Below are 19,047 nucleotides of genomic sequence, written 5' to 3'. Positions count from 1 at the left end.
TATATATATATATATATATATATATATATATATATATATATATATATATATATACATACATATACTGGCAAAGTAGCTATGCATTCGGGTATTTACTCATCTCTAAACATGAGAACATGACAATAGTAGATGAACACACTTCATTATACTACCTGTACCTACAGATGCCCGTCACTGGTTCCATACACCTGTCCCTATAGATGCCCATCACGGGACACATACCCCTGTCCCTATAGATGCCCATCACTGAACACACACACCTGTACCTATAGATGCCCATTACTGGACATACACCTGTACCTATAGATGCCCATTACTGGACACATACACCTGTACCTATAGATGTCAGTCACTGGACACACACACACCTGTCCCTATAGATGCCCATCACGGGACACATACACCTGTCCCTATAGATGCCCATCACTGAACACACACACCTGTACCTATAGATGTCCATTACTGGACACATACACCTGTACCTATAGATGGCCATCATGGGACACATACACCTGTCCCTATAGATGCCAGTCACTGGACACATACACCTGTCCCTATAGATGCCCATCACTGGACACATACACCTGTACCTATAGATGGCCATCATGAGACACACACACCTGTACCTATAGATGCCCATCATTGGACACACACACCTGTCCCTATAGATGCCCGTCACTGGACACATACACCTGTCCCTACTGATGCCGGTCACTGGATACATACACCTGTCCCTATAGATGCCCATCACTGGACATACACCTGTCCCTACTGATGCCGGTCACTGGACACACACACACCTGTCCCTATAGATGCCAGTCACTGGACACACACACACCTGTCCCTATCGATGCCCATCACTGGATACATACACCTGTCCCTATAGATGCCCATCACTGGACACATACACCTGTACCTATAGATGCCCATCACTGGACAAATACACCTGTACCTACTGATGCCCATCACTGGATACATACACCTGTCCCTATAGATGCTTATCACTGGACATACACCTGTCCCTACTGATGCCGGTCACTGGATACACACACCTGTACCTACTGATGCCCATCACTGGATACATACACCTGTCCCTACTGATGCCGGTCACTGGACATACACCTGTCCCTACTGATGCCGGTCACTGGATACATACACCGGTCCCTATAGATGCCCATCACTGGATACATACACCTGTCCCTATAGATGCCCATCACTGGACACATACACCTGTCCCTACTGATGCCGGTCACTGGATACATACACCTGTCCGTATATATGCCAATCACTGGATATATACACCAGTCCCTATAGATGCCCATCACTGGACACATACACATGTCCCTATAGATGCCCATCACTGGACACATACACCTGTCCCTACTGATGCCGGTCACTGGACATACACCTGTCCCTACTGATGCCGGTCACTGGACATACACCTGTCCCTATAGATGCCCATCACTGGATACATACACCTGTCCCTATAGATGCCCATCACTGGATACATACACCTGTCCCTATAGATGCCCATCACTGGATACACACACCTGTCCCTATAGATGCCCATCACTGGACACATACACGTGTCCCTATAGATGCCCATCACTGGATACATACACCTGTCCCTATAGATGCCCATCACTGGATACATACACCTGTCCCTATAGATGCCCATCACTGGATACATACACCTGTCCCTATAGATGCCCATCACTGGATACATACACCTGTCCCTATAGATGCCCATCACTGGATACAAACACCTGTCCCTATAGATGCCCATCACTGGATACACACGCCTGTCCCTATAGATGCCCATCACTGGATACACACGCCTGTCCCTATAGATGCCCATCACTGGACACATACACCTGTCCCTATAGATGCCCATCACTGGACATACACCTGTCCTACTGATGCCGGTCACTGGATACATACACCTGTCCCTATAGATGCCCATCACTGGATACACACACCTGTCCCTATAGATGCCCATCACTGGATACATACATCTGTCCCTATAGATGCCCATCACTGGATACACACACCTGTCCCTATAGATGCCCATCACTGGGTACATACACCTGTCCCTATAGATGCCCATCACTGGATACACACACCTGTCCCTATAGATGCCCATCACTGGATACACACACCTGTCCCTATAGATGCCCATCACTGGATACATACACCTGTCCCTATAGATGCCCATCACTGGATACATACACCTGTCCCTATAGATGCCCATCACTGGATACATACACCTGTCCCTATAGATGCCCATCACTGGATACACACACCTGTCCCTATAGATGCCCATCACTGGATACATACACCTGTCCCTATAGATGCCCATCACTGGATACAGACACCTGTCCCTATAGATGCCCATCACTGGATACACACACCTGTCCCTATAGATGCCCATCACTGGATACATACACCTGTCCCTATAGATGCCCATCACTGGACACATACACCTGTCCCTATAGATGCCCATCACTGGACATACACCTGTCCTACTGATGCCGGTCACTGGATACATACACCTGTCCCTATAGATGCCCATCACTGGATACAGACACCTGTCCCTATAGATGCCCATCACTGGATACATACACCTGTCCTACTGATGCCGGTCACTGGATACATACACCTGTCCCTATAGATGCCCATCACTGGATACATACACCTGTCCCTACTGATGCCGGTCACTGGATACATACACCTGTCCCTATAGATGCCCATCACTGGATACATACACCTGTCCCTACTGATGCCGGTCACTGGACACATACACCTGTCCCTATAGATGCCCATCACTGGACATACACCTGTCCTACTGATGCCGGTCACTGGATACATACACCTGTCCCTATAGATGCCCATCACTGGATACAGACACCTGTCCCTATAGATGCCCATCACTGGATACATACACCTGTCCTACTGATGCCGGTCACTGGATACATACACCTGTCCCTATAGATGCCCATCACTGGATACATACACCTGTCCCTACTGATGCCGGTCACTGGATACATACACCTGTCCCTATAGATGCCCATCACTGGATACATACACCTGTCCCTACTGATGCCGGTCACTGGATACATACACCTGTCCCTATAGATGCCCATCATTGGACACATACACCTGTCCCTACTGATGCCGGTCACTGGATACATACACCTGTCCCTATAGATGCCCATCACTGGATACATACACCTGTCCCTATAGATGCCCATCACTGGATACATACACCTGTCCCTATAGATGCCCATCACTGGATACATACACCTGTCCCTATAGATGCCCATCACTGGATACATACACCTGTCCTACTGATGCCGGTCACTAGATACACACACCTGTCCCTATAGATGCCCATCACTGGATACATACACCTGTCCTACTGATGCCGGTCACTGGATACATACACCTGTCCCTATAGATGCCCATCATTGGACACATACACCTGTCCCTACTGATGCCGGTCACTGGATACATACACCTGTCCCTATAGATGCCCATCACTGGATACATACACCTGTCCCTATAGATGCCCATCACTGGATACATACACCTGTCCCTATAGATGCCCATCACTGGATACACACACCTGTCCCTATAGATGCCCATCACTGGATACACACACCTGTCCCTATAGATGCCCATCACTGGATACACACACCTGTCCCTATAGATGCCCATCACTGGATACATACACCTGTCCCTACTGATGCCGGTCACTGGACACATACACCTGTCCCTATAGATGCCCATCACTGGACATACACCTGTCCTACTGATGCCGGTCACTGGATACATACACCTGTCCCTATAGATGCCCATCATTGGACACATACACCTGTCCCTACTGATGCCGGTCACTGGATACATACACCTGTCCCTATAGATGCCCATCACTGGATACATACACCTGTCCCTATAGATGCCCATCACTGGATACATACACCTGTCCCTATAGATGCCCATCACTGGATACACACACCTGTCCCTATAGATGCCCATCACTGGATACACACACCTGTCCCTATAGATGCCCATCACTGGATACACACACCTGTCCCTATAGATGCCCATCACTGGATACATACACCTGTCCCTACTGATGCCGGTCACTGGACACATACACCTGTCCCTATAGATGCCCATCACTGGACATACACCTGTCCTACTGATGCCGGTCACTGGATACATACACCTGTCCCTATGGATGCCCATCACTGGATACATACACCTGTCCCTATAGATGCCCATCACTGGACACATACACCTGTCCTACTGATGCCGGTCACTGGATACATACACCTGTCCTACTGATGCCGGTCACTGGATACATTCCATCTGACACGTGGCCGTCCCTGTCCTGCAGTATATACACAGTATACAGACACGGGTGACCTCACTGATGCGCCCCGCTTCTTACCTCTCCTCACAGTCCCGGCATTTAATAATGAGGGAGACAACTTTACAGAACAGTTCTTCCACCATGGTGCCGCCGTCGCTACACAGACATGTCCCTCGTCCTGCTCGCTCCCGGGTGGCTCACCGTCCTGTCAGCAGCGGTCAGGCCGTACAGCGCGGGCAGTATACAGCGCGCGCAGCTCCATGCTCGGGACTGAGCGCCTCACCTCGGCCGCTGCTCCTCCCCGTTACCTTCCCCCTGCCCTCAGCCCCGGCTCCCGTGGGGATTCGCGCCACCTTCCCGCCGCCCGCAGCTCTTGTCTCTCCTTGTCTCACTTCCCAACTCCACCTCAAGCCACAATTGAGCAACTGCAGATCACCTCAGGGCAGGTGTGCAGATCCTCTGGAAGTGTGGGCAGGGCGCCCATTACAGAGGGCTCGGCCAGTCTAGTTTCCAGCAACAAACTGTCTCCACGTCCTCCTCACAGTAATGTCCTGAAGCAGGTGATGGAGGCTGCACCCAAACAATGGGACTGTTTGGCTGTAATAAAGTCAAATATGAGCATGGTGGCTAGCAAGTCACAGGAATCCACTAGCCGGTAATGCTGACCTCTGTGAGCCACTGTTACATCACAGTATGATGCCATTTATTGGGGTCGTGTTGTAACCTGCAAGGTGCCACTACCAGCAAGTTGCCAAAAAAGTTGGAACCAGTTGTATTTTCGGCCACCTGCTAGTCACAGTACCGTGCACGTGGCAACGTGAGCCCACTCACTTGCAATAAGCGGCATAAAGCGATCTTTGGCGCACAGCCCCAGCCATATGATGGCCAAGTCTGACCAAAAATCCAGCCGTCACAGCCATGCCTCAGTTACATTGTATTACTTGCCACCACATGACCACATTTACTATTATTAGGTGTAGTGTGACGTTTGGCATCATCTACCCCTAATCTTGCGATCAGAAGTCAGGACACACTGCAGTGTGTACATCGGGCGCCCATTTGCCCCTAACCTTGAGATCAAGACACTGCAGTGTGACATTGGGCGTCCATCTATTCCTTACCTTGAGAGCAGGACACTGTGCAGTGTGACAATGGGCGTCCATCTACGTCTAACATTCAGATCAGGACACTCTGCAGTGTGACAATGGGCGTCCATCTACGTCTAACCTTCAGATCAGGACACTGCAGTGTGACAATGGGCGTCCATCTATTCCTTACCTTGAGAGCAGGACACTGCAGTGTGACAATGGGCGTCCATCTATTCCTTACCTTGAGAGCAGGACACTGCAGTGTGACAATGGGCGTCCATCTATTCCTTACCTTGAGAGCAGGACACTGCAGTGTGACAATGGGCGTCCATCTACGTCTAACCTTCAGATCAAGACAATCTGCATTGTGACAATGGGCGTCCATCTACGTCTAACCTTCAGATCAGGACACTCTGCAGTGTGACAATGGGTGTCCATCTACGTGTAACCTTCAGATCAGGACACTGTAGTGAGACAATGGACGGCCATCTATGTCTAACCTTGAGATGAGGACATCAAACATCCATCTATTCCTAACCTTGATATAAGGACATCAAAAATCCATCTACTCCTAGCCTTGAGATCAGGACATCGCAGTGTGACATTGGGCATCTATTTACCTGTAACCTTGAGATCAGGACACTCTGTAGTGTGACATCGGGTGTCCATCTACCCCTAATCTTGAGATCAGGACATCGCAATGTGACATTGGGGATCCATCTACCCCTAACCTTGAGATCCAGATGTGACGCCCCTGAACTAGTCAGGGTGTCATAGGGTACTGCACTCATCTTTTGGTGCAGGACTCAACCCCTCATGGTTCTGGGATCCTAACTTTTGGTATTGCTCCATCAACATGCAAATCCTAGTCCCACCTCACACCACACCCTGTCAGGTACACCAGTGGGTGGTCTAACTGGAACAGGGCCACCCGCCTAGGGGTCAGACAGACTGGTGGGAGGGGCTGAGTCAGTTCAGTAGTAGCTCCCAAAGAGTGAGGAGCTGGGAGTAGCAGCTCCCTGGAGTGCAATGGTAGCCCTCAGAGAGTGAGGAGCTAGGGGGAGTTGGAGCTCCCTGGGAGACGTTGCCTAGATCGCAGACAGTGGTCTGGAACCGAAGGAGTGGGAGACCCGGTCGCAGGGTATTGGAGAAAGGTGCCAGGCTTAGTTTAGGGGAATGGCGTACCTAGTAACCGAACTGGTACCGAGCACGGCGGGGTACTGGACCCTAGCTCAGGGAGTAGCTTCACGCAACCTGATAATTAACCTGTGGAGGATAGTATCTTTATGAACTTTCTCCAAGAGCTCAGAGATGGAAGGCATCAACACAATGACTGGGATAGGGCTTTCCAGCTTATGCGGCCCACTGAAATCCCAAGTGTCAGCCATCGAGAACACAGCTGCCCTACTTCACAGTGGGGAGCAGGACCCTGACAGCTTCAAGCATAGGGGTCACTCAGAACATCTAAAATACAGTGCATGGAGGCAAGGTACAGATCACTAGCAATACCAAAGGGAGCGGATGCCCGGACGAGCTCCCCTGAAGTGGCAGTGGCACCCAGAGACTTGGTTTACCTTTGTGTCAGAGTTTGCTTTGCGGTCGCATCACTACCAACACTGCCTGAGTGAGTACACTGCACACCCTGCTTCCAATCTGCACCACGTTCCCCATCACCCCCATCATCCAGAGTCCCGGGGCTTCCCCTACCCATGGATGGAACATCATCTGGCTGCCCCACTCCATCTCCCCCGGGTACTCCCATTGGCAGCGGCGGTACTCCCCTTACTGCGAACCACGTGTGGCGTCACAAACTCTTATCCCCTGTAAATACCCCCTTTTCATTTGAAATGGCCGCGAGCCCCCGGGTCCGGAGACCCTAGAGCCACAGCAAACCCCAGATCCGATTGGTTTGACCGCTGCAGGGGCAGCACCCAGACACACTACAGTGTGAAGATGCAAACAAAGTGCCGAAAATATTTGTAAAAACAAAATGCAACCTTTCCATGTGTAACCATTTTTCAGACCTATTATGTTCTCAATTTTGGGATCTGGGGCTGTGTGACGGCTTGTTTTTTTGCACACTGAGCTTATTTTTTACGGATTCCATTTTAGGGCAGATACGATATTTGGATCCTCTCTTATTGGAATTTTGCGACTGCCCAAAAAAATGTAACGCTGACATTTTGATTCCTTTCTTGTTATGCCGTTTACCAATTGAATAAATTTTATTTTATATTTTGATACATCAGAGTTTTCCAAATACATAGCAAAAAAATGTTTTGTTTTCACATTATTTTAATAATGGAAAAGGGGAGTGATTTGAACACTTATATTTAAAAAAAAAAAAAAACTTTTTTCACTGCATTGAACTTGAACCTCTAAACTTCCACTCACTTATACTATACATAGTAGTAATGCTAATATCACACATCCAGTAATCATCCAATAAACATCCAGCAGCAATCCATTGGCAAAAAAGATGCACAAGCATAACTTTTTTGTCCTTTTCTGAATAACTGATTTCAGCTGGATCCGTTTTTTTAACTTTGTAGTCTATAGAAAACGGATCCGTCAACGGATTGCTATTTATCTTCCATTTGAAACTTATCCAGTAAGTGAAAAACTGATCCTTTACAAAATGAAAGAAAAACAGATGGCTAAATTGCAAACCGTTAATGGATCCGTTTTCCATAGACTCCAATGTTAAAGCAAAGAGATCCATCTTAAATCAGTTAAGTAAAAACGGTCAAAAAGTTGTGTTTGCATATCTTGTTTTCCAACAGATCTCTGCAGGATTCATTCTAACAGATGACTACTGGATGTATGAACGTAGCCTAAATCAGCACTAATTTCTGGTTTTCACTGGAGGACCATCATGACAAGCATGGGAGTCTTCAGCAGACTGCCAGCTGTCATGGCAATTCATTGGCGCCCTGAGATCAGAGGGCATTTGACAGATTATCAGCTGCAGACAGAGCTCAACTCCACCCGCAGCTGTTAGAGGCAGATGATGGCTGAATAATTCAGCCATCATCTGCCGTGAAAGATGAGGGCTTGCATGCTGAGCCCACATCAAAACCAGGGACCCAACATAGGATGTAACTGTACGGGATATGTCGTGAAAGTGTTATGATGTCATCTATGTGTGTGTTCACCTGTTTGTCTTTTATATTTGTCATTATGGGCAGAGTTGTCAGATGTTTTCAGCTGAATCGTAAATTGAGAATTTTTAAAAACATTTTTGTGCAAACATACTTCAGTCCCAGCGGGAGTGATTTTGTATAGTATGAAAATTTATCAGAAATTGTGCGTCATTTTAATGGAACATGGGACATTTTTGTCTAAGTAGTCGCAAAAAAAGGTTGAATACAAAAATAAAGAGCTTTTTTTCATTTTGCACACAATTTTTAACCACATGCGCCATTTTCAAGAATTTAGTGCAAAAAATTCAATGAGTATCAAAACACTAGTATGAAAATCTGAAGTTGTTTTTTTAGGTCAAATTTATCCAGAAATATTGGATATTCTGAAGAGATCACAATTTTAAGCTCCTCAGTATGGAGAACTGTGGCATTACATGTAAAAGAGTTTCAAGTCAGCAGGTAAAACATGAGAAAAACTGAAATCCAGTCGTAGAAATGTTATGCGATGAAAAAAAAACTCATAGGGGGGTTTTATTCACACTTTGAAGATTTGTCATTGATCAAGTATCCTTTTTATGTATTTTACTCATTTATAAAGCACTATTAAATCCACACTGTTTTACAGACATCATCATCATCAATGTCCCTTTGAGCTCACAATCTAAACTCGATCAGTATATCTTTATAACAAAAATATGCAAACTCCTTGTGTAATGGAAAACAACTGTTTGGGCACATGACAGGGCTCGTAAGTGAAGGAGCACCATTTTGGCTGCAATAGATTGTGGATGCCATGTCACTGTAAGGGGGTGTAAGGCTCGGTCACCTCAGACCTACAAATCCACTGTGTATGAAATGCAATGTTTAACCCCTTAAGCCCCCAAGCGTTTTGCGTATTTCCATTTTTTTTTTCCTCTCTTTTTTTCCGAGAGCCGTAACTTTTTTATTTTTCCATCAATCTTGCCATATAAGGGCTTGTTTTTTGCGGGACGAGTTGTAGTTTTAAATTAAACCATATAGTGTACTGAAAAACAGCAAACAAATTTCAAGTGTGGAAAAACTGCTAGAAGAGTGTAATTGCACAATAGTTTTTGGGATATTTTATTCACCATGTTCACTATATGGTAAAACTGATGTGTCAGCCTGAGGTCAGTGCGAGTTTATAGACACCAAACATGAATGGGTTTACTTGTATCTAAGGGGTTAAAAAAAATTCACAAGTTTGTCCAAAAACAGTGGCTCACGTTTTGCGCCATTTTCCGAAACCTGTAGCGTTTTAATTTTTCAGGATCTATGGCTCAGTGATGGCTTATTTTTTACTTCTCAAGCTGACATTTTTAATGGTACCTTTTTTGCACAGATGCTACTTTTTGATCGTCTGTTATTGCATTTTGCACAAAATTTGCGGTGACCAAGAAACATAATTTTGCCGTTTAGAATTTGTTTGCCACTACGCCGTTTCCCGATCAGATTAATTAATTTCATATTTTGATAGATCGGGCATTTCTGACCGTGGCGATAACCAATATGTGTATATTTTTTATTCTTTTAACCCTTTACTATTCAATGGGGCAAAAGGGGGGTGATTTGAACTTTTAGGTTTTTTATTTTCTTTATATTTTTAAAACTTTTTTTTTACTTTTTTCTTTTTATTTTACTTGGTCCCTTAGGAAACTATAACAATCAGCAATCTGATCGCTCTTCCATATCTTCAGATCACAGCTACAAAGCTGAGATCTGCAGATATGCTGCTTTAGGGCTGCTTCTCACTTGCGAGTTTCTCGCATTGGAATCGGACACATGTTAGTCAATGATTCAGCTCGCATTTGCGATTTTTTTTCTCAGTCCAAATCGGACTGAGAAAAAAATCGCAGCATGCTGCTTTTTTGCGAGTTTCTACTGCGAGTCTCTCCAATGCAAGTCTATGGGAGCGTGTAAATAATCGGATGTCACGGGACGGCACTCACACCATCCTAGTGACATCCGATTTTCTAAATACATTTCTCGCATGTTTCCTAAAACACTGGAAACGAGTGATGTGTCACAATGTCTGTCAATCACTATTCTCTGTCAGTCGGTCTCTCTCTCTCAGTCTCTATTCTCTCTCTGTCGGTCCGTCACTATCTCTGTCCCTCTCTCACAGTCTGTCGGTCATTTTCCCCTCCTCTCTCATACTCACTGTTCCCCGATCCCTGGAGCGCCGCTGCACGGCATTCACACTGCTGCGGCGGCTTTTACTATTTTGAAAAAGCCGACCGCTCATTAAACAATCTCGTATTCCCTGCTTTCCCCGCCCACCGGCGCCTATGATTGGTTGCAAAACAAAACAATCACTGATCTCGGGGAGACCAGCCAGAGAAAACACTGCCGGCAGCCAGCGAGGGCGCTCAAGACAGTGAAATCCTAGGTACATTGCCCCCTGGGAAATATGCAAATCAAAAAGGTCCGTGGAGCCTCTGTTAGGAGTCTCAACACAGAAACCAGCCAGATATCCCTCCGGGAAGGGCCCAGCCAAGGGGTGACTCTTTTTAGGAGACCACCATAACCACCATATTAAGTGGTCACTTACAGAATAATCATGGAAGGTATCTCGGGGAGATGCCTGACATGATTAATCTAGGATTTAGTGGCAGCTATGGGCTGCCATTAACTCCCTATTACCCCGATTTGCCAACGCACCAGGGTAAATCGGGAAATCTAATGTATGCGGCAGTTCTGGGCGGCTGCTGACTGATATTGTTAGGCTGGGGGGCTCCCCATAACGTGGAGCTCCCCATCCTGAGAATACCAGCCTTCAGCCGTATGGCTTTATCTGGCTGGTATTAAAATTGGGAGGGACCACACGCCGTTTTTTTTAATTAATTATTTATTTCACTGCACAGTATACACACGCCCAGTGGCTGCTGTGATTGGGTGCAGTTAGGCACCTGTTACTCAGCGTGGGGGCGTGTCTCACTGCAACCAATCATAGGCGCCGGTGGGCGGGGAAAGCAGGGAATGCGGGATTGTTTAATGAGCGGCCGGCTTTTTCAAAATAGTAAAAGCCAACGCAGCAGTGTGAATGCCGTGCAGCACCGCGCCGGGGATTGGGGATCGGTGAGTATGAGAGAGGGCTGCTAACACTCAGGGGATTAGCGGTCACCGGTTAGCCCTTCACAGGTGACCGCTAATCAGGATGCGACGCAGACAGAGCCGCAGCATGACAATGAAGTCGGGTGAAGTTCACCCGAGTTCATTCTTTTTTTATCGTGCGGCTCTGTCTGTGTCTGCTGTCATCTGCCATTCAGCTCTGCTACATGGCTGTCTGTGTCTGCTGTCAGCGGCCATGTAGCAGAGCTGAATGGCAGATGACATAGTAAAAAATACGCATTACACACGCATTACACACGCTAGTAAAATCATTAATTTATTCAGAAAAAGCATTGCACTTGCGTTGCACTCGGACCTAACGTGAACTAAAATCAGCCGAGTTTTTTTCAGCCCAGTCGGACCGATTTTACTCGCATAGATGTGTTTCCAGCCTTAATCTCAATGCTAGCACTATTCCCTCACCTCTCTGCCGCCATCACATCTGACGGGAACCCAAACTCCGGAGCCGAAATTCCCTGTCGGATGCAATGGCGGCGGAGAGGTGAGTGAGATCATCCTGTGACACTGCGTATTCATTAGCATGATAGCCCACAGGGGCGTACTAGCATGCTAATGCGGGCGACTGGCTGGGGAACTAACGCCCAGGGGACTATTCCCCTCACGCATTAGCATACGGTAAAAGATCTTTAGAAATACTTTTTCTAAAGATCTCTTTATCTATGCTAGTGTATACAGGGACGGTTAGGCAGGGATTAGCAATATGCACCCAGAACTGCTCGTGGTTCTGGGTGCATATTGCACCTGACAGGTTCACTTTAAATGTTACTTTGCCCCAAAGTTTTAATTTTCAAAAGGGTAATAGGAGAAATTGTGTAACAAATGTGACAATATGTGGTCAAAAATAGTTGGAATGGCTTGGACGTGCCATACAATATTGGCAGAGGCCCTGACATTCAGAAAATCAGAGCCCCCATAAGTGACCCCATTTTACAACATGTACCCCTCAATTAATTAATTTAGGGATGTAGTGAGCATATTGACACCAAAGTTTATACAAGTAACCACATTTTTTAAATTACACCCTTCTTGGGATTTATCCATGGATGTAGTGACCATTTTTGTCTCTGGAAAACATACATGGAGTCAATCATAGTGAATGTTGTAGCATTAAAAATTAAAAATAATCTCTTGTAGGGCCCAGTAAATTGCAGTGTCAGGACATTGTAGTGCCTGTACATTGTGCCTAGGTTGTGCTTCTGGAGAAACACACCCCAAACATTAAGAAGGCTCTCCTCACTACAACAATGCCAAACAGGTGGACATTAACTGTGGTTTAGACATTTTTTGGTGCTCAGAAAGGAGGGGTCATTTGGATTTGGGAGTACTGATTTTGTTGGATTTCTTTTTGTGGCATGAGGAGCTATAGCACTTTTCCAGAGCCTGTGTGCTTCCAATAACATGAAAGCCCCTATATTTTTATTAACAGATGATGGACCTGACTGGCGATTGTTATTTATGTGGGTTCAGTTGAATGCTATTTGGTGGCAATTTGGGGTAAAGAACATTTTGGATCAGTTCAAATCTATCCGGTGCTTTATGTTGAGCATTTATATTAAAGTTTCCATCTAGATCTCTGAAATACGTGATTGAGGTGAAACCCCCCGACGAATGCATTCACTAATTAGGCAGCAGAGTTACTCCAGACTCTGTTTGGCTCTGTTCTGTGGTGTCCATCTTCTCAACTGTGCACAAAACTGTTGTTGACTGCACTTTTGTGTATGGCCAAAAAGACGCATAAAAAAGGGAAACCGGCAGACCACAGGCAAGACACCCTCTGCCTGACTACAGTGAATTTTTCATTGGTTTTATCTGAATCACTTTTTTCATAGATTTACATGTAATCCCCAGAGCAAGTGCTCAGCGTAGAGCACAGGATAAATGTGTGTCACGCCATACTGCGATCATTTGCAGGCAGAATGAACAATTGAACAGCAGTTGTAGAGTTGGCTTTATTACTATTTTTTACTCTGTTCACCTTGCAGTGTAAGTGATAAGGTGGCTTCATTACTCAGATCAGTACGATTACAGCAGCACCTATTAACTAGTGTGAGAGTTTTACAGATCGGGTTGCTCCAAATGTGGTGATACCAAATGTGTGTACTTCTTTTGTATATTTTTACTTTTACATAAATATACATATTTTTTAGTATAAAATTATTTTTATTTTCTTTGTTATTTATTTTCTGATTTTCTAACAATATTTTGCCAATTTTTTAAAACTTTTTTAAACTTTTTGATTTAGTCCCCATAGAGGCCATTAACTTTTATTAGTCTGATTGCTGGTATTTTGTATTAGAATGCACTTGCATTGCAATACATTATACCTGTGAGTGAGACACTGACAGAAACATCTTAGACCATGCTCCTGGCATGGTCTAACAGGCCTGCCATTGCTGACTGCTCCGGAGATCATCATCATGACCTTGGGTTGCCATGGAAATAATTGGGCTCCCGTGATCACGTCATGGGGTTCATGATCAGGTGGGAGAATGAGGGCTCTCTCTCTCTCAGCCTCCTAAATGTTGAAATTGCCATGACCATCCTTGGCTTTGACAGCCGGAGTTCGGCTATAACTTACAACGAGCTCTCGGCAGTGATTACGTGGGCACAGCTTTTGTGCCAGTGTGATTGCTATGAGGTACACTTACGTCATTTTGCGGTAACCCCTTCACAAGCATAATGTAAACTTATGTAAAATATCGTGAAGAGGTTAAGGATCACAATTGATCCAATGTTGTCAATTAGATACATCAATAAAGCCAATAAAGGTTTTTTTTATGAGACTTACCTTTCTTCCACTAATACATTTCCTGTGTAATACGCTGTGAGTGAGCTGGACTTCTTGTGCAATGTTTATCAGAATATGATAAAAAAAAATGTAAATGTTTTTCCGATGAACTGCTCACTATAAAATGGATACAACCCTGATAACACATAATGACATCCCAGTGCTACCTGTTTCTTTCACTGAGGATGGGCATGTTTGATTCACAAGTGGGATTAAAAACAGATATGACTTTTTTGGGTGGGACATTTAGTCCTCCAAAAAATGGGCATACCTGTTACACCTCATGGCTCTCCTGTTGCAAGGAATGAGGCGGTCTCCCATTCCTTGCCTGCCACAAGCCCTCCTGCTCAGCAGCACCGAAGGTCTGGCAGACTGCACAGTAGATACCTGCTCAGAGAGGCAGCAGAAGGGTGACACCTAGTGGTTCTCCTGTTGCAAGGAGTGAAGCAGTCTCCCATTCCTTGCCTGCCACGGGTCCTCCTGCTCAGCGGCCCCGAAGGTCTGTGAGGTTGCACAATGTGCAGAGGTTTGCTGCTCAGGGAAGCAGTGAGACTCCCGTTATCTCTGCACAATGTGAGACCGAGGATCCCGCCTCTATATCCAAGAGGCAGGAGGGTAAGCACGTGCAATGCGTGGCGTGTCCTGATTCACCCACTGACGTTTCACGGCTTGATGACGAGGCTGGTGACGTGGTGAATCCTGACTGGCCGGGCTGGGATGTTGTGGACCCTGATTGGGTCAAATCCGTCATCTCCGCCTTGCGCCCGCCCTTGGGTGGAGCTACACCTCCTTAAAAGATCCCCCTGCCATCATGGCGGCGCGCGACCGTTCATTATTGTTGCATGACTGGCAGCGTGCTGCTACGTCACTGTACAGTCATTTGTTGTCTTCTTGTGGGCTTTGCCCTTGCTGCTCCGGCAGTACCTGGTCTGCAGGCCGTGTTCCTGCCTTGCCGCTCTGGCAGTATCTCGTTTATCAGGCCGTGTTCCTGTCCCAGGTGAGCTCCTCGTGTCTCCGCCGGACTCACATGGTTCTTGAAGCACACGTGCGTGGGCACCTCTGTGCTACCCTCATGCCATATTCTCGTGACTTCCACTGGCACACGTGCGTGGGCACCTCTGTGCTTCCCCCGTGCAACAGGTGCATCGAGCTGTGAGCCCCGTGCCATACAACCCTCACGGGTTAGGGCAGGCCGGTGTACGCAGATCGTCTGTGACCTCAACAGACGATCGCTAGCCGCAACCCGCTCACTCTTCACCCACCATAGCAGCGGTTCTCTACACCGCACAGTGGACCTTGACCGGCGTAAGCGGTCCATATACCATCTTGGCACGCTTCCCCTAAGAACGCCCGTGCACGTGCACTCAGTACTTTGATCTGCCCTCAGCAGGGTATAGAGAAGTACACTTGTGCAGGACCACAATTGATGCCTCTGTGTGGATGGCGTAGGATGTATCATCCACACAAAGCTGCAAAGGAGAACGGCGATTGAAAGGATAGAGGAGGTGCAGGACCAATGCCATCGGACCTGACCGCCACCTCAGGTGAGTATAATAAAAGATATTTTTTAGATTATACAGATTGGCTTAGACACTTATATACTTCTAGAATACTGTAAATAAGAACTTACTAGTGGAGGCTGCAGCTTATAAATGATAAATGTGGTGACAGGTTCCCTTTAAATATAACGTATCGGTTAGTTGATTGTAGTAAATAGAAATGTCTCCTAATTAAAGCACTGAAGCAGCAATTTAATGAAGCTCATTAATAGCCCCCATGTTATTAGTTAGGTATTTTAGGAAGCAATGGCTTTAATGCATGAGCAACAGTTGTGTTCAAAGTTAGTGTGCTATGGTAACTACAAAAGCATGCTTCCTTCTGAACCCATAATTACAGAGATTGTAGACATGATTAGCCAAGCCTACTTTTCACTATTTTACTTTGTAAAAATAGGTAGCTGGAAAAGGTCAAGTAAAACATGAAAAACATTCACATAAAAGAGTTAAAGTTAAACTGTTTGACCTTTGACCACTGCTGCTCCTGGCAATGGTCTTGCAATGTCTTTATGCAGGTCTGAGGAAAGTCTCATATGACTGGGGGCCATCACACTATTAATATTTGAATGGCAAAACTGTTTTAAATAAAAATAGCAAAATGTCTTATTTTATTACCACTACTACTCTGAGTAATCCATATTCTGTTTTATTTAAGTTCGCCATGCAGTTCAAGAGATATGGGCCTTTTTATTAATTGTTAATGTTTGGTCTTTACAAGGCGGCAGTATAGCAAAAAAAATGTGGAAAGGAGAAACCTATTCTCCTAGACCTAGCTAAAAAACAGCATAACTGTGAGCCTAACAGTAAAACTTAACATTTAATATTCGGAATAAAAAGTAACCCACACAAGATAAAAGAACAAACAACATTTACAAAATATCTCAAGCTTGTTAAAACTGATCACAGTGACAATACAATCAGAACAATCCCACCTGTCATATTGATTCTGGAGTAAGTGGAAGAGATTCCTCAAATCAGATCCATCAAATCAGTCAGCTGATTTGTCATGGGAAGATTACGATACACTTATATGGCCCTATATTGCACTGGCCCTGTCCAACATACAGTGGGTACAGAAAGTATTCAGACCCCTTTGAATCTTTCACTCTTTGTTTTGTTGCAGACATTTGGTAAATTCAAAAAAGTTAATTTGTTTTCTCATTAATATAAACTCTGCACCCCATCTTGACAGAAAAAAACCAGAAATGTAGAAAATTTTGCAATTTTTTTAAACAAGAAAACTGAAATATCACATGGTCATAAGTATTCAGACCCTTTGCTCAGACACTCATATTTAAGTCACATGCTGTCCATTTCTTGTGATCCTCCTTGAGATGGTTCTACTCCTTCATTGGAGTCCAGCTGTGTTTAAACTGATAGGACTTGATTTGGAAAGGCACACACCTGTCTATATAAGACCTCACAGCTCACAGATCATGTCACACCATATGACAATCATGAGGTCAAATGAACTGCCCAAGGTGCTCAGGGACAGAATTGTGGTAAGGCACAGATCTAACGAAGGTTACAAAATAATTTCAGCAGTACTCAATGTCCCTAAGAGCACAGTGACCTCCATAATCCTTGAATGCAAGAAGTTTGGGACCACCAGAACTCTTCCTTGACCTGGCTGTCCAGCTAAACTGAGCAATCGTAGGAGAAGATCCTTGGTGAGAGAGGTAAAGAAGAACCCCAATATCACTGTTGGTGAGCTCCAGAGATTCAGTAGGGAGATGGGAGAAAGTTGCACAAAGTCAACCATCACTGCAGCCCTCCACCAGTTGGGCCTTTACAGCAGAGTGGCCGACGGAAGCCTCTCCTCAGTGCAAGACATACAAAAGCCCGCATAGAATTTGCAAAAACACACATAAAGGACTTCCAGACTATGAGAAATAAGATTCTCTGGTCTGATGAGACAAAGCTAGAACTTTTTGGTGATAATTCTAAGCGGTATGTTTGGAGAAAACCAGGTACCTCATCACAGTGAAACATGGTGGTGGCAGCATCATGCCTGGGGGGGGGGGATATTTTTAAGCTAAAGGTTGCAATTGAAGAAAAATTGAATATGGCCAAGTACAGAGTTATCCTGGAACAATACCTCTTCCATATTGCTCTGGAACTCAGACTTAGCCTAAGGTTCACCTTCCAACAAGACAATGACCCTAAGAAAACAGCTAAAATAACAAAGGAGTGGCTTCAGAACAACTCTGTGATCATTCTTGACCGGCCCAGCCAGAGGCCTGACCTAAACCCAATTGAGCATCTCTGGAGAGACCTGAAAATGGCTGTCCACCATCGTTAACCATCCAACTTGACGGAACTGGAGAGGATCTGGAAGAAAGAATGGCAGAGGATCCCCAAATCCAGATGTGAAAAACTTGTTGCATCATTCCCAAGAAGACTCATGGCGGTACTAGCTCAAAGGAGTGCTCCTACTCAATACTGAGAAAAGAATCTGAATACTTATGACCATGTGATATTTCAGTTTTTCTTTTTCATAAAATTTGCAAAACATTTCTACATTTCTGTTTTTTTTCTGTCAAGATGTGGGGTGCAGAGTGTACATTACTGAGAAAAAAATGAACTTTTTGAATTTACCAATTGTCTGCAACAAAACAAAGAGTGAAACATTTAAAGGGCCCTGAATACTTTCCGTACCCACTGTATGTGCCTCCTGACACATTTGCTCTCTTTATCTGAGAATCATCAGAGGAATTACATTATCCTTATACCATCCCAGTTAGACTAATCAGTAGATCAGTCTAGCTAGGATGGTATAAGGATAGTGTCATTCATCTAATGGCTCTCAGATAAAGAGAACAAACGTGTCGGGAGACAGATATGTTGGACAGTTCAGGAACCCTTATGACTATTAGAAGTCAGCTGTGAACTGCCCATGTCAACATCAGTAGCCTTTTTTGGGGAAGCGAGTGCAATATAGGGG

General features: G+C 45.3%; 1 protein-coding gene across 1 annotated transcript in view; it reads right to left on the bottom strand.

Moving 5' to 3' along the window:
- Window positions 1-4,661, bottom strand: part of LOC142296675 (spindle assembly abnormal protein 6 homolog) — a 132,558-nt gene extending 127,897 nt beyond the window's left edge. The window contains exon 1 of the mRNA XM_075340595.1: window positions 4,457-4,661. Coding sequence (XP_075196710.1) covers window positions 4,457-4,521 — 65 coding nt within the window. The 5' untranslated portion in view covers window positions 4,522-4,661. The remainder of the gene's footprint in view (window positions 1-4,456) is intronic.
- Between the last annotated feature and the right edge of the window lie 14,386 nt (window positions 4,662-19,047).

This window comes from Anomaloglossus baeobatrachus, chromosome 1, assembly GCF_048569485.1.
Source record: "Anomaloglossus baeobatrachus isolate aAnoBae1 chromosome 1, aAnoBae1.hap1, whole genome shotgun sequence".
Lineage (NCBI taxonomy): Eukaryota > Metazoa > Chordata > Amphibia > Anura > Aromobatidae > Anomaloglossus > Anomaloglossus baeobatrachus.
This window is presented reverse-complemented; position numbering and strand designations above follow the sequence as displayed.